The sequence below is a fragment of the Canis aureus genome, chromosome 1, assembly GCF_053574225.1.
Source record: "Canis aureus isolate CA01 chromosome 1, VMU_Caureus_v.1.0, whole genome shotgun sequence".
NCBI lineage: Eukaryota > Metazoa > Chordata > Mammalia > Carnivora > Canidae > Canis > Canis aureus.
In genome coordinates this window covers 3,752,507-3,769,858 of record NC_135611.1, presented here as the reverse complement: position 1 = coordinate 3,769,858, position 17,352 = coordinate 3,752,507, and the positions used below count along the sequence as shown (strand labels likewise).

Genomic DNA, 17,352 nt, shown 5'->3' with positions numbered 1-17,352 from the left:
CTTTCCTTTAACAGTGCAGGTTTGAATTCTACTTCTCCAAGCAAACCTCTCAGAAGGGGCTCCTTACTTTGGTTGATTACAAGCCAGCAGATACCCAGCAAGCAAAAGGCTTGACTTCCATGGGCAACATGGAGGCGCACAGGCAGGTGGATGGTGGACATCCTGCCATATCTGCTATTGCAGTAGGTGTGCTCCACCTAATGAATCCATCTCCATGGCTCCTCAAGACCCTCATCCTCACCTCAACAAGGACGGGTCTCCTTAAAACATAAGGTCTCCTTAAAACACATTGTAGTTAGTGTGTGCCTGGATCTCACTCTACATTTCAAGCTCCCCTCCCTGGCAGCTCTCTCTGAACCTATAACTGGCTACATCCCTTCACTCCTGTAGGAGCATAATCTCCTATTGATACTCTGATTTCTTTTTTATTTTTGTTTTTTCCTTAGGAAGCTCACACATTTCCCTGGCTTTAGCCATGAGTAATGAGTCACACACAAATCTTCATTTTTAATCTTACCTCCTCCCTAAATCTGAGTTCTAAGTTTTCAGCTATTTTCTTTTCTTTTAGGACACTCATTTACATATGAGGATGATGGCAATGATGAGAATGATGATAGTGATGGTGGTGGTGATGGCGATGTGGGTTGATGGTGGTGTTGGTGATGATGGTGGTGATAGTGGTGATGGTGGTGGTGACGATGATGGTGATAATGATGGCAGTGGTGATAGTGGTGATGATGGTGATAGTGATAGTGATGATGATGTGGTTATAGTGGTGATGGTGTTGAAAGTGGTGATGTTGGTGGTGATAATCATGGTGGTGATAGTAATGATGGTGTTAGTGATGATGATGGTGGTGGTGATAGTGTTGATGGTAGTGGTGACAATGGTGCCTCTGAAAGGGGCATCAAGCCAGGAGCTGACTGAAGTGAGGACACACAGTGAGAAAGATCTAAGGAAAGAAGTTTCCCGAAACACAAATGTCTTGCCAAGGATAATGTTTTATGTACCACAAACAGGTTGCATACTCCCCAGGATGTTGCATGTTTGTTGACTAGAATATAGAAAAATACAGGGTTTATATTGGGCTTCAGCAATATTGTAAAATGATGACCAAAAACATTAGATACGAGTCTTTCTCCAAACCAGAAATATTTCTAGCATTAGTGGAATTAATTATGATTATGGGTAGATTTACTGTCAAGCTTTCATCTAGAAACATACTTAAGTTTGAAAATCTAGGAAGACCTTATAAGTTTAATCACCTACATTTGACTTATTCATTAATATCTGCTTTCCAGAATCTTCCTGTGATTTTTGTCATTTAAAAAAGTGAGGAAAACCGCAGTTGTCTGGAGTCACTCATCACAGACCAATTCCTGATTCGAAGGAGGGGCCTGTGTCCTGTCCCTGGACCTTCTACCCCATGTCCCAGGATTGTGGCCCTAGAACAGTAGCCGTCTTTCTGCCTCTCCTTAGTGAAATCCCAGGGGACCTCTACTCCTGTCACCAGACTGCCCTGGCCAGGATCCTGGATGTTGGTGGAGCCAAGTGGACAGAGCTGGCAGGGTGAGCATCACACACACTTGCCTGGCAGAAAGAGCAGACAACGTGGGGCCCCAATACCCAGCCTGGCACTTGTGCTTCTTTGCCATCACTTATTTTTAACGGTCAATTCTCACCTTTAAGACAACTCACTAACTTGCACATTCTTCATGAAACATTTAGGAGTAAACACCCCCCAGGGCCTGTGACAAACATATGAACTGCCTGGCCTCTGTTAAGCCCATGTCAACTCTGCAATCAGCTGAGGGTGCACTTGTCTGGCCCCCTGTGGGCCCTTACATACCCAGATGGTGAGGCCCTGAGGCCTCAGCTCATGGCCTGCTCCTGCTACGTTCAGCTGTGGCAGAGCTGGTCCTCAGAAGGCCGGTGTCAGGCTAAGCAAGGGCAGCTGCTTCTGCCTCCCTCCATTCCCCACTGTCCCTGGGTCATGTCTCTACATGACCAGCAACCCTCCCAAGTCTGCCCTCTCCCTTCCTCCCCAGCCTTTTCTTGGGGAGATGTTCATAATCATGGACTTTGTCTCCCAAAACCCATAGGTGGGAGCCCTAACCCCAACTGTGGCTGTACCTGGGGCCTTCCCCTGCCTGAGCCCTCTTGGACCTGCTCCCCTGCCAGCGGGGCTCAGCCTCTCTGGCCTCCTGGTCTGTGCACCCAGAGTGGCTTCCCCTTCAGCCCTTGGTCCTTCTCTCCCTCAGCCTGGACCCTCTTCTCATGGAAGTCATCCTTCCAGACTGGGAAAATGTCCCCCAGAGGCCCTAACGGCCATCCTGTGTTCTCGTCCTCCTTCTCTCATTTGGGGATTTGTGTATTTGGCCATCGTGTATACCCAGAAGAAGGTAAAGGCCCTTGAGAGACGGGAGCTCAGCACCTGATGTGCCTCAGCGTTCCAGGTGCCTAGACCCAGGGAGACATGCAGCAGGTGCTCACACCAGAGGAAGGGAGGAAGGACTACCCTCGCCACTCGCCTGCCAAGGGCTGTGCAGCCTGAGCCCCTTCACCTGTCTTCACCTTGGGAGCCCCTTGGCCGGCAGCAGCCTGCTCTCTGGCACACGGTGGGTGCTCAGTACGTGGTTGCTGGAAACAATAATGAAGAGGCCATGTATTTGAAATCAGGGCTACTTTACATTCATGTGTGACCACCATCTACCATCTAGTGGTGGGAGAAGGCAACTTCAGGGTGGTTTGCTTCTGGACAAGAACCAGGGAGGAGGCGGGGGCAGGTCAGCACCCATGGGAGGGCCCTGTCGCTGCCTTAGTGCAAGTGCTAGGGATTGTGCACGTTTCTGGGGGAAGTAAAGGGATGGCTGAGGAGGATAAGAAGGCCCAGCAGGAAATGCAGATGTGAGCTTCCCAGGGGATCCATGGGGAGGTTGTGTTCCGAGTTACACCTGATACCTCAGAGTGACAGTCCTGAGACTTGTGCTTTGCTTCTGATGTGTCAGAGATCAGATCCATAGAGAAGCTTTAGCTGAAGAATGCTGGAATGCTGTTTCCAGTTTCCTCAGTTGAAGAAGGCGGCTTGAGAGAACTTGGGGAAATTTAAAATAAACTAATGTTTTGTGAGGAATGCAAACCTGAGGGGAAGAACAGGATAAAATGCAGTAGAAATGACAAAGCCCCCACCCCCACCCCCAAGCATAAAGTCAAAAGACTAACACCACACTTACTGCCTAAGATCACAAAATACAGTAAACCTGCAGGCCGTCAGGTGTGGCAGTCAGTAACCCCTCCAGACCCATCTCCATCTGTAAGAACAAAAAGTTTGGACAACATGGTTCAAACAGATTTTTCCACCTTCAAGTTCTTTAACTGTCTAATTTTAAATTAACTTAAGGCAAATCCCTATCCCAAACCTTAATGTATCTTCTTCCTAACAAGGACACGGCCTTTCGCTATGTCCTTGAATCACTGCTTTCTTCCTATGGGGGTTCATCCCAAACCGAAGGTGGCAATGGGGACAAAACATTATGTGATTCACCACCACGCTGGCCTGCACCCAGCTTCTGTGAAGACCTGCAGAAGTTCAACAAAGCTGAAGACACACGGGGATCCAGGCAACGAGTGTCTAAGAGCATGGTACATGACGGGTGGCAAGGCCTTGGGCACAAAGGCGGGCAGGCTGCATTGCAGGGACAATCACATGTCACGTAGGCACTGAGAAATGCTTTCCATGATGATCTCTCAGCCTGTGCATTAATAAATCCCAGGCATCTCCTTGACTTCAGGCCACAAAGACAACTGTGGGACAGGAGCCAGTTTGATTCTTTGGGAAATTAGCAGGAAGGAGTGGGTTTCTGAGCTGCGCCCCCTCCCACGCTTCCCACCCCACCCTCCGCCCACACTCTCAAAGCCGGTAATTGCTCACATATGTCCTTGTGCTAGAACCACAGAGCAGAGCCATCGCCTACCGAATGCTCGTATGGCACATCCAGGCTGGCACAGAAACCCTCAGTGGGCATGAAAAGAGCCCCTCAAGGTCACTGGGGCACCCTGGCACCCTGACATCCTCAGCCAGCCCGTGCCAGCTCTCACTGCCCATCAGGCCCCAGATTCATCACCTTCTCCACGGCCCCCCACCAGGCAGCTGCACAGCCAGCAAACTTCCACCCCTGATGCTCCACAGTGATGATCACAGAGCTTCCAGGAACTGCACCCTATCTCCTTTGGAATGGCCTGACCTTCCCTGCCCATGAGAATTAACAAAAAAAAGCCTGTTTTCAGAGTGTGCCACCATTGAATGACCAGGACACATGTGGAGTGGTCTGGTTGACTTACAGGCCCTTGCGGGAGCTGTCGCACTCACTACATGAAATGTGAAGAAATTAGTTAGGCTTCTCCCTTGAACAGCACTATTAAGAGCCAGACGACAGAACACACCCCAGCAGACAAATCCAAAGGCACGCCGCAGACCTAAAACGCAGATCTAACACTCCAAGACTTTTCGCTTGGTCTTCATGAAGTGAGTTCTGTCTACAGAGAGTACAATCAGCTCTTCTTCAATTATTGTCCAATAATACTACTAATAAAGCACAGTTTATTTCATTAAGTGTGTGATAGGCTTGCTTTTATTAGTTTTAACCTGTGGATACAAGGAACCCAACTATCTTTGGCTGATCCAAAAGCTTTGCCAGCAAAGGAAAATGATCCATTTTTAGTATCTCAAGTAAGTAATGGAAAATTCTTGATTCCTAAGTGCAATACAAATTTTTTAAAAAGCTGGTACATAGAGACCATGTTACTTAATGATGATTTTATGGAACTGCAAAAATCATTCTTAAGAAATTTCTTGAAAGTAATTCCAACTTGCATTTATGTATCACATTAAAGGTTATAAAAGGCAGCGCATAACACCATTTGGCACAGCAACAGTGGAAGAGAGATGGGATTGAGAGGGGTCATCCCTGTATGGCTGTGGAAACTGAGGCAGGCACTGAAGGTTGGATACTGACTGAAGAAACAAACACTAGGGTCCTACTAGGGACTTTCAAGCAGCTCACCTTCTCTGCCTTCCAACAGCTCAGGGCTCAGTGGGAGAGGTAGAAAAGGTCTACTTACTTTCAAATGAGGGGATCCCAGTGTACTGCAGGGAGCCCAGAGGAGAGGTAGCTACCACCTTGAGATGGGAGGTACAAGGAAAGAAGGTAGCCCCAGCAGAGGCTTCCTGGCGGGGGGTGGGGGGTGGGGATCTGCATGACCCAAGGCTTGGAGGAAAGAAGATAAAGAATGTATACAAGAGCAAGGCACCCTCACAAAACACCAGTTACTTGATATTGTTTGATGCTTTGCATGGCACACAAAGGAATTCAGCATTTTTCTAAAGGTAACAGAAAATTATTGATGAATTCAATCAGGAGAATAGAAAGATCTAACATGCATTCCAGAAGATTCTTGTGGTGGCCATAGAGGGAGAGTGAATTGAAGGCAAGTCAGTCCATGGCAGAAAGACCAAGGAGGTGGTCCTCAGGGCTCAGAGGAGAGAGAGAGACCAGGGCTGGAGCAGTGAGTGCAGGGGAGAGGCCAATTCTGGTCTGCAGAATGGACAGGGGTGTGACCGAGAGAGAGAAAAATTCAGGACCACCCACTGATTTTTAGCACGGGTGACCAGTGAGCAGGTGGTTGTGCCATTTACTGAGACGGATTTGGGGGAGGAAGGCCTGAGAGGAGAGGTAGCATGTGTGGTCCCCGTACACAATTTCCTGCTAAGCCCCATGTGGGTAAGACTCCCAGAGTGCAGGAGTCACATTCACCGCAGAGGCAGGCGGTCTGTGCCCAGCCCTCAGTGGATCCAGCATAAGAGACACACAGAAGAGCATGACACTGGCCAGGAAGACCAAAGGAGTGGGTGAGAGAAACCAAGTGGGGAGGGAGAAGAAATCTCATGCAAGCATCATGGAGTGCAAGGATTATGACATGAATTATGTTTTTTAAAAAAACATCACTCAGAGATGAAGTATTTACAGTGGAAGCGTCATGTTTGGGAATTACTTATTAAAAAAAAAAAAAAAAAGAAGCCCAGCCATAACAACAAAGTGAAAGGCAGCAACAAAACTTGGCAAAATGTTGTAAATATTTTATAAAGAATGTATGGGCATGTGCACGTGTGTGCTCTCCAAAGGAGTTTGAATGACATGTAGAATGAAAGAGAAAAAAAATCACAATACTCAACTAATAGGTCTTTCATAACCTAAACATGAAACCACTCAGTGAAGTAGGTGATGGTCTTCAAAGCTAGTGTGGGGAATGGTAAAATGGTCAGAAACTACTTTTTGTGGAAGATTCACCTTAAAAAGCCAGAACAGGGATCCCTGGGTGGCGCAGCGGTTTAGCGCCTGCTTTTGGCCCAGGGCGCGATCCTGGAGACCCGGGATCGAATCCCACATCGGGCTCTCGGTGCATGGAGCCTGCTTCTCCCTCTGCCTATGTCTCTGCCTCTCTCTCTCTCTCTCTCTCTCTCTCTCTCTGTGACTATCATAAATAAATAAAAATTAAAAAAAAAAAAAAAAGCCAGAACAGGCACCAAATGGAGAGGGAACAGAGGACCAAAGGACCAAAGGTGGTGTTTAGGGGAACAGGATGTCTCAAGCATGAAGGAAAGAATCAACAGAGAAGGAAAGACCAAATCTGGGACAAACTGGCTGACAGATGCACGTGTTCAGCATGGGACACACCTGGAACTCACACCCAGGGTCTCAGAAATCCCAATCCGTGTTTTCATCCCTACATGTTAGTTCTGAACTTACATAAAGCCTAACCAAGGGATACTCTGATCCTGAAACAAGGGCTCAGAAATCTGAAACATCTGGTTCTGATTCAGAACCAGATGGGTCACCTGCCCATCTCTGGAACACAGAGGATATCGTCTACACCCCTTACCTGGCGGGATCGCTGCCATGGTCCATGGGGTAATGGATGTCTCGGTGCTTTGGAAGGTGGTAACCCATCATGTAGAGATTATCGCCATTACTCACCTGCACACACAGCATCGAGGCAGGAGTAGAGGATAAGCATGCCCAATAGGCCTGGACCCCAGTGGTGTGTCCAGAAGTTATTGGTTGTGTCACTTTGAGTAACGTGCCCTTCTTAGACCTTCTACATTTTCACCCATAAACCACAATTAATAATGCCAACTTTGAAGGCTGCTGTGAGACTTGACATAGGATTGACAGTTCCCAGCACAGAGGCTGTCCTTGTAGACGTCAGCTCCCTGTGACTGGGTTCTGATTTTATCTCTCTGGACTGAACCAGATCTAGAGTGACAAGTCACTGTACAAAACTGTTCGACCCATGTCTTTCTCAACCCTGTTCTATCTCATGTTCAAGCTTCCCCTTCGTTAACCAACCACTGGATCGCCCACCTCTGGCTTCTCTGCTTCCTCGAACTTGAAACACGGCAGGTCACAGTACTTAGAACAGATGCACATGACCTCCGAGGAGTGGAGGCTGAGGCACACTGCCTATCTCTTTGACACCTCACTTTGAGTTACGGTCTTCAGGGAATAATTGATGATATCGGTCCCTTTCCTCTCTCAAACTTGACAACTCAAAATATGTTCTAAAGGTACTGTGGGGTAGTTATCCAAATACTTTCCCTCACTGAAATTCACGTGTCACTTTTCTCGCCCACATCAAAGTCTTCCCGTAGATTACCCAAGTCCACGGAGGTTTGAGATCAGATGCAAATTTTAATTCTATGTAATCACCTCAATCATTTTATAAAATCATTTCAAAAGTTTCAGGCTGGTGCCACTGGGTCTCGCTGACACAGAAGCATTTGGTTGGTTTTATGAGATCCTCATCCTCTCTCCTCAAGTGGGCTTGTGCCTCCTCCACCTACTCCTTGCAGCCTTCATCCATCTGATGTGGAACTCCTTGGATGTCTGCCTCCTTCCCCCGGTGAGAGAATGTCAGAGCAGGTTCCATTTCACTCATATTTCTCACCCAGCACCTAGGGCTTTGCGTTGCTGTGGCAGGCGCCCAAGATTCGTTGGAAGAATCTATAATGTCAAAAACTTCCTGTACAATTTCTACATTTTTAAAGAAGTCTAAAATCTTTTGATGAGACTTACACATTCATCTGGTTCCAATTTGCCTCTCTGTGCAGGAACCTTGATCTTTATTTCCTTAAAAATGCACATGCCCATCCATCAAGCTTCTGCTTGACCTCTCCAGGGTCAGGGAGTTTATCAGGTTAAAGGGCAGATGGTCTTATGGTTACATGGCCTGACCCTCAGGTAATTCCGTATGTCGAGCCCAAGCCCATCTGTCCCTTCCACTGACTAGGCACAGCTCTGCAGTGCAAAATTTCCACAAGTTTCGACTTGCTATTTCTCTTGGTAGACATCTGAGATTTCACAACCACTCACCTGCGTTGTGTGAAGTTTTTCTTCTTTAAAAGACACCTCCTCTTTCGATTCCTGTTACCCTGTCCTGGACATATTCTAGTTCACCACCCTTTAATTTCCAGAACCAAAGAGAACGTGACATAAGGAGACACGGTGAAGCACCAGGTCAAGTGGGGATGACATTCCTTGTACCCTGAACCCTGCTCCTCTACTGACAAACCCAGAAACAGAAAAAGGCGAGATTTTTCTTGCCCTCTTAAAGTTGGGACTATTGGCCACCGAATTTGGGGCTTCCTCAGAAGCCTGTCAGGAGAGGGCTTGGAATGAGACACTCCATAGTACCTTCTTTGGTTGGAAAAAAAGAGTGTTCTCATTACAATCTTCACTTCACTCTTCCCATAAAGGAACCTGGAAAGTTGTGTGACATGATGGTCACATGCTGCGAGGTCCCCACAGTGCTTCCCCTGCCACGGACCCCAGCCACGGCCCTGCACATCCATGGGGAGAGACACCTTAAGAACCTGTCACACGGGCCCAGACCAAAGCATTTTACATTTTCTTTCAAAAATTCTGCTAATCTTTTGAATGAGAACTCACCTTTGAAAAGGTAAGGTTGAGAACATGAACAGCATAGGTTAGAAATGCACACCATTGTTTTCAAACAGCAAGACAGCAGGGGAAAGAAGGTGCTGTCATAAATAGCAGGATCTTTTTCAAGTGTGCGTGTGCGTGTGTGTGTGTGCACAGCATGGCCAAGCCCAGTGCCCACATTCAGCATGATATGTGGCAAATTACAGCCCAGCAAACGTTCAATGGCCACCTTCTGCCCAACTCCCAATGGCCAATGAGCCCCTAAACTCATGGCAGGGTGCGGTGCCATGAGCTATTCAGCAACCAGCAGATAGACAAAAGGAAAGCCACCTTCTTGGAGAAAGGAGTATGGCTTCCTGTAGAAATCCCAGGCCTGGGGAAGGTGTGTCTATGTGGGTTTAAACCAATGAACTCACATCCCCATGTCATCTGGAAAGAGTTCCCCGAATCAAGGGAAACACAGAGATCTAGGCAGGGGATTTCTCCTTGATCACAGCACAGTGCCGTCTGCTTTTCAGTTAATGTCAGCTGCCTTCTCAAGTCACTGGTGATGCCAAGTCCTCATTTAGAATCAAGACCCTTCTCATAGAACCAGCTACCCAGCAGGCAGAGGTTCTCTGAAGTTTGAGCCATAAACCCCCTCTGACGAGGTCTGGTTCCACAGCCTACAAAGTCCTCAAATTGGTGCTCTTCCCCTAGAGTGCAGAGGGGCTGAACTCGGTGTGTGGTCCTTGCCCCCACGGACAGATGTCAGCTGCTCGATAGCTGCTCCGGCCTGCGGCTCTGGAAAGTGTGGCCCTCTACTGTCTAAGCAAGAAGGCCATGTGCAAGTGCCCACACACCCCTTCTCCTTTCCACCAGCTGAGACATAGTTATACCTTCTACCTTTAAAACGCTTTTTATCTTTTTAAATTAAAATTCCATCAGTGCCTCTGAACCCAAGCCCTTGATACAATGATTTCATCTGACTCGGGGTTCCCTTCATGTCCATATCGTACATCCTGTATGGCTCACACAGCAAGGGTAAGAATGGTGTGTGTACATGGGGCAGGAAAGAAGAGATAAGCAGGGGGAGAAATTGAGGTATTGTTGTCTTCAAAAACAAACAGTGTGTATGCCCTGGAGTCTACAAAAAAACCTTAAAAACTACTTTGGCCATCTTGACATAGTTTTAGATGAACGATCTTGTGAATCACACTAAAGCTCTCCTGCTCATATGAAGAGCGCCAACACTTTGCTTTGTGTTCTACCAAGAAAAATAGAAAACCACAGATCAAGACAAAGGATTTAGGCCACCTCCTGAAAGCGGGGGAAAAAGCTCTTACAAATCTCAAGAACTCCAAGATCTTTTTATTGATTTCAAATTCCAATAGAATGAATATGTTTTATCTAAATATTTTTATCACATAACTGAAACATTGATTTATTCTTTCAGAAATAGAGTTAAATACATCAATCTAGTTACAAATTCTAATATAAAGAGTACAAAATATAATGTTATAAATTGTATTTAAAAAAAAAGAAATACAAATTCTATGGTCTTTTGCATTTTACTGCCTCAAAGTATCATTAGCAAAGTTGATGAAGAATGAACGTTCTCCATGGGTCCCCTCACACAGGTGTGCTAGGGCTCTGCAGTGCACTTACACCACCTCTTGAAGTCCTGGCCTGTGATTTTTCTTTTACTCAGTGAACAAAATGCTCTGCACTCAGAACTCACCAAAGTTAAAGCAGTAAAACAGCATATGCTACTTTGTCTGGAAAGTGGGAAAGTCAAACACATACAGTCCCTCTTGTTTGTACATCATCGATGTTTGGGGAGTCATCGTTTATTTTGCTTTAAAGCAGGACTATTGATAAAGTGAAATATGGCCACAAGCGTCCAAGAGGTGCAGTGTCCTTTGGGCATAGATTGACAGGTGCAGTTGCTGTCCGCGATCCAGGGGACATGCATCCTGTGAGCCAGGAGTGCTCACTCTCTCGCTCTCTCTCGTGCCTCTCTCTCCAGTGGGAAGACTGAGCAGCTCCCTGAGCCAGCGCCCTGGAAGGCGTCAGAGAGACGGCACCGGTTACTGGCTGCATTCAACACTACATCCATCGGAAGGCAGTGCTAGATTACTAAATCTGTGCGTGTGTTGTGCCCTGACACGGACGCTTGTGCCCTGACACAGATGCTCCTATAAACGTATGTAGCCTGTGCCAGAGTCGCCAAGTCTGAAGACGGCTCTTGACATCCTGGGCAAAATGAACAGCCCTTCACCTAACCCAGTGGCCGTGTGTAATTATTAACTAGAGTGATTTCCTGGAGCATGTTTTTATCAGGAAACCAGGGTCTTTCTTGGTTTCGAAAACAAGTAAGTATTGGAGGGACCTCTAAAAGCACTGAATACTTTTCAAAACTGGGAAGGCAAAATCCGCTTGCCTTGAAAATCTACTTGTGTTTTGACCAACAATGAAAAGTCTCCGTCTGGGAGTGCCAAGAGACCTTCCAAAAGCAGGCAGGAAAGTGGCAAAACAGCTAAGTGTCTCCCAGAGAAGAGGCATACCAGACGATTTTTCAGAGAATGTAAATGTTCATTCTTCAAAATTAAGGAATATGAGTGAATAACCTGAAAGACTCCTATAAGCTCATTATTTACGTGTTATTTGACTTCGACAACAAGTAAGAGACTTGAGCGGGGAGGCGGAGAGGGCGAGGCGAGGAGGAGAGCCAGGCCAACAGAGCCGCGCCAGGAACAGCGAGAGCGCAGGCGGGGCGGGGAGATACACGGAGAAGCTGTAGTGTAGACAACCAAACCCTTTATTGTCTAAGTTACATTAGACGCCAACACTGTAAAAATCCTGTTAAGAAACAAGGAAACAGCAGATCGGTAGAGGTAGTAGAAAGTCTGTAACAGTCAGAAGGTGACTTACAGGAGAGATCATGCGGAAATTACCATTCGAAAAAAAAGCGAATCAAAACATATTGGCTAAATAAATAAGAAAACACAAATCATATTAAATACTATGGTCAAACTGACATAAACGCATTAACAAACCAATACAATACTGATGACCAGTGGAAGAAAGAAACCACAGTCAGGCCCGAGAACAGCGTGTCTTGGAGGGTGGCATCCTCGGAGGGTCCTCCTCCGTCTGATTAGTTACGTGGAAACCTATTTCTGCACTCGGCACAGCACACACGGTTACGTAAAATGACTCGGCTGCACACTCCACCAGTGGGACCCCAGGCACGCACCCCTGTCTCCACCAGGCAGCTCCAACTGCCAGTGGGGCTCCCGGGTGCTGCTTCTGAAACAGTAAGAATGTACACGACACCTCCGTGTCACTTTGGGTACAGAATTGCTTTTAATAACTAGAACACAGAGAAACAGACAGGACTGAATCACTAACCCCTGTGCATTCCTGAACTGTCACTATTCACTTTCAGCCAAGAAAATGAAATGCAGAAATTATCACTTTGGGGAAACTATCAAAATGATCAAACATAAGTCAACAGAAAGGCGGCATTCTGATTTCTAAGGTGGACAGAGGAATGTGTCTCTGCAACTTTGCTCAAAATAACTTTACAGAAAACAGTCAATTACAGCTGCTCGATAGAATCTGCATGGATATTCCTAATTACACCAACACAACAGATCATTCTGGTACATATCTGGTGTATAAGTATCAGGAAAAAAATAAGTAGAAACGTTACATATACACACATACATATACATGTGCACATACATACGTGTGTATACATACGTATGTATAGAGAAGCTAGCCAGTTACATTGCATTGTTTGCAAGTGTTGCAAAGTAACCTGAACCTCAAGTAATTTAAATTCAGTAACAAGTAGAATTCAGAATCAAACATTAACTAATAACAACATCAACAATAATAATATAATAATAATTCAACAAATCATTAGAACAGGAAAACCACACTTCGGGGTTTGTGTGTGTGTGTGTGTGTGTATGTGTGTGCGTGTGCACGCACGTGTTTAAACAAATCTTTGTATCAGAAGCCCATTTTCTACAAAAAACTGCACTAATCCATTACCGTATTAAGTAAACTGTCGCTCTCACCAGTATTAAAGGTTAGGATAATTTCTGTACATGTAAAATTATTGCTTTTTTGAAAAATATATTTAGCATGCTCATTTTAATCCATTTCCTGCCTTTACAAAATTTCACAATTAAAAAAAACCTAGTAAAGCTTTTGCAAAAAATTTCACAGAACATTTTCATTCAAGGCAGCAGTAACTTTTGATAATGCATAAAATCATATGTGCAAAAATCTGAAACTCTCAGAAATATTACCATCACACATAGTGTCACGGTAACAGGAAAAGAAAATATTTATATCTGTGGAATACAATTTTAACGGCGTACACTGCACGGTTTAAGATCCTTTGTTACGGGCCTTAACCCCCACCACAAAAACTTGCATTTGCGGGACTGAGGAAGAGGTATATAAAGCCGCCCCCACCCAGGGGCCTGGGGACCTCCACGCTCTGGGGATGATGAAGGTACTCATCCTGCAGGGGTCCCCAGGCCCGAGAAGAAAAGACACCTACTTGCTGGGCTGGTGGAGGGACAGATGGGGGTGAGGTGGGGAGGGCGGGTAGGCAGGGAGGGAGGGAGGGGGAGCAGAAGTTTCCAGAGCACCAGGGCTCCCAAATCTGCTCAGGGATTCTCCCGCGATCAGTAAAACGGGTCTGGACCAGGAGGGTTCAGTGGCTAGAGAATTTGTTAAGACGGGCAGTCTTCCTTGATGAGCAGTTTGTAGAATGTAGCCCTGTTACAAAAAGGTCCTGAGAATAAACAAAGAAGCCTGCTTTTCTTAGTGTTCAACTAGCTCTTTTCCAAAGCAGAACAGAAGCACTCCCAGAGCTGCGTCTCCTCTGCGGGCTCACTGAGAGCAAATGATGGGAAGGACGGGGCGGGGGGTGGGGTGGGCGGGCAGGGGTGCCCGCAGGAAATGCACACGGACCCCCGAGGGCTGCCGCACGGTGGGGCCCCGTCACGGCCCTGCGCCACCACCTTCTGCTCTCTTACGGACCACTCTACGTAGCCCCTAGGACACAGGCCGTGGTGTTAACACCTGGCCGACCTCAGCTCCACCACCACTGTGTCCGGACATTACCCGACAGTCCTCCTGGGTGGCGGCGGCGGCTCCTGCTCAGGGCTTCCTCAGTGTCTTCTGCACACACACGAACCTCTCTCCAGTGTCTCAAACTTGTCTTGAACAGCACAGACGCCTGTGCCTGCCGACACCACTGTTTATGGTAAGAAAGCACGGGGCCTGGTCGATGAGCACATATATGCATAGAGAATATCTACGGGTGACTCTAGAGTAGACACACCATCTTCATTTATTCTTAAATGTTTAACAAGGAGGAGAAGCATTTCCCTTCGGTCTCTACTCCGGCTCAGCGGCTCCAGGATTCAAGGTGTCCGGGCGGGAGTCCTGCGGCTGATCTTCCACGAGGTGGTCAGTGTCGCTGTGGGGACATCCGCAAGGGGGCTGCTGACGGCTGTCAGGGGCACCGGGGTACGCTGGAAACGTGTCTTCAGGTTCCCTTTCTGAGAGGCACTGTCGGGACGGGATCTGTGTTAGAACGGTCTCTCCCCTGGATGAGAGAAAGCACACAACAGAAAAGCTCATTTCTGCCTCTTGGCATCTAAGTGCATTTTTCCTATCGATTCCTGTATCAACACCCCAGAACGCTGACCATGACCTTCACACGGCAACACCGCCAGGTCGGCCAACACCCCTGGTTTTAGCGGCAACTCATTTTGCTCAAGCATGATGATTTTAAATGTGCCTTCCTGGCCTACAGAGGCAGCTTTGCACCATCATTTCCAGGGATTCAGAGAGGATCATCAAACCTGTGTTTCGCATCCAGGAATGGCACATAATACCATCTAAACCAGCTCCAGAGGTTCAAAGGTGGCAAGACAGAACCAGGGGAGGTGGGGGGGGGAGATGCCCCAAAAAGCAGAATTCTGTAGTCCACAGCACATGTACAGGTGAGCAACAGTGCCAAACAGGGCCAGATTCAGAGGCTGTACGAACATGGTAAGAGACGTACAGCTCTCACGGGGGCCTGGGAGAAGCCACGGTGCTCCCGCTAATTTCCATAAAAAATCACCACGGCGGAAACACAGAAGGAGTGTTCTCAAGTCAAGTGCACTGCGAGGTAAAAATGGGACTATAAACGTGAGCCTGCCGCCTTTAGAGAAGGCTCTCCAACGACGTCGGAAGCATCGCTATTTGAACAATGGGTTTTACAATCCGAGGACAAAAACAACAGAGCACGATTAATCTCACTCAACCGCATTAACCTTCAGCTAAAGTCTCAATGAAGTGAAACCAACCGCCGGAAATGAACATGCATCCCTAAACCAGAGCACTCCCTGGGTTCTAACTGGTTTCCAGCAATGCCTCCAGGAACCCTGGGAAGCCATGTGTGCGGGGCGGGGTTGGAGGGGGGCGTCTGGGTGACATAATGAATTAAGCGCTTCTCTTCAGTTAATAACTTCCGAAAGCTCCCACTTAAAACAAGCCCTACATTGCTGACATCCAGCAGTCAACACCAAAGGACATCTGGTAAGAGACCCAATGAAAATTTTTCCGGGGTTCAGGGGGTGGGTGTGGTGGCACGGACAGAGGTGTATGTGACACGTCACAGGAACTCAGCGTCCTCAAGTAGAAGGTGAATTTCCTGCAGGAAAGCTGAAAATGAGGTTTCGTGTTTTTGCACGGTGACATCCCATCACAGAGAGATCGTCAACCAGGCACTTTGAGAACTGCGTCTAGATACCTTCAAGGAAGAGAGGTGGCCTTCGTGTTTGCCAGGAGAGAAATGGGAGCTACTGTTAGTCATTGAAGTCTCTACAAAGTTAACTGTGTGTAGCAAACAGACTTGCTGGCGATCCCCAGCAGTGTGCATTCCATACAAGAGGGACTGCGCGCCCCCCCCCAACAGCTGCCTGGACTTCTCTTCCGTGGGACCACCGTACACACTCCTGCACGAGGCCAATGAAAACACGCCATTAGAGCAGTAACAGGGGGAGGAGCCCACCTCCATAAAGGACAGAAGTTTTAAATTGCAAAGGTCAGAAAGTTTAAAAAAAAAATGTTTATTTTCGAAGGACTGTGTAATCTGGAAAACCCTAATAACTGGGTTGTTAAAGTCAGTCCATAAATCTAGACACAGAGAGGTCTATTTTTTGCTTTAAAACTGAAGGGATGTGTTCAAATAGCATCTCATTTTTTTTTTTTTTTTAAGGAAGTCATTTTCACTTACTGATTCACTGGGACCAACAGTTTATTATTACTCCATACAGCTGTCCTACAGGCCTTTTAGGAAATGAAAGAAATTCATCCAAGAAATCAGGCAAAGAAGAAATACAGCTACAGAAGAAAGGAGTCACAGAAATACTTAAATTAAGTGCACACATAGTATCTTGACACATGCAGGTTGCTTTCTCAGTCCTATGAGACAGGGTACTCAGAAAATGAGAAACATGTTTTTAGAAAATTTGACTTTCTTTTTTGCTGCCGTGTGAACTGTGGGCTTTTCAGCTAATGCGGAAGGAAACAAATATCTTTCTTTAATGCATTTCAATGTTCTAGGGATGGATACTGACTTCTGGAACTTTATGAGGCCTACTCTTTTCATCTTTAAAAGGTTAAGGGGATGTATATGTACTCATGCTGTTGGGGGTCGATGACATAAACATGAAAAAAGCCTGGACCCTCCCAGGATACACACGAAACCCCTCAGTCTTCACGCATCTGACACACGTATCACTTTAGACAAATCACTCATCACATTCACAACTTTTCATAGTTTTGTTGAACTTAAGAGAAAAATGGATAAAGTGTTTTTAAGTGTTTGCTTGGTTTTATGATTACAGAAGCTGCTTAGACACGAGCTGGATTTCGAATTTGATCTCTGACGCCGAGAATGTGAAAGTGATGGGAAACCAGACCGTACGTGTATTCAGGTACAACCGCTACGTGCCTTCTCCATCATCTGCATTCTAATACCCATGGCTAAACACGAGATAGATTAGCGTCCCATTTATTTTCTCATTTCCTCTTATTTTGATTAATAGGATTATTTCTCTGAGCTTAACTATTTTTAAATAATATTTAGAATAATAAGAAATAAACTATTAATCATAGCCTTGCCTTTAAATTTTGGCAAGGAATCCAAACAAACTGAAAACACCAGACTTCATTATTCCAGCAAAAGTCAGTCTGGTCTTTTAAATCCAAAAACCAGGGGGGACGGGGGATTTGCAGGGAGAGAGGGCTATTTTTCTTGGTGCTAAATATTTTAATTTCTAATGTTTAA

The 17,352-nt window shown here is 46.4% G+C and overlaps 1 protein-coding gene across 10 annotated transcripts in view; it reads right to left on the bottom strand.

Annotated features, from left to right (window-relative positions):
- Window positions 1–2,698: 2,698 nt before the first annotated feature.
- Window positions 2,699–17,352, bottom strand: part of ZNF516 (zinc finger protein 516) — a 124,327-nt gene continuing 109,673 nt past the window's right edge. For 9 of the 10 annotated variants that reach the window (XM_077877235.1, XM_077877168.1, XM_077877015.1 and 6 more), the window contains one exon: window positions 10,330–14,616. In XM_077877235.1, the coding sequence (XP_077733361.1) occupies window positions 14,600–14,616 (17 nt within the window). In that variant the 3' untranslated portion in view covers window positions 10,330–14,599. Of the gene's footprint in view, window positions 3,141–3,233; window positions 3,312–10,329; window positions 14,617–17,352 lie in introns of those variants that run through there. The other variant, XM_077877554.1, reaches the window with a different exon arrangement.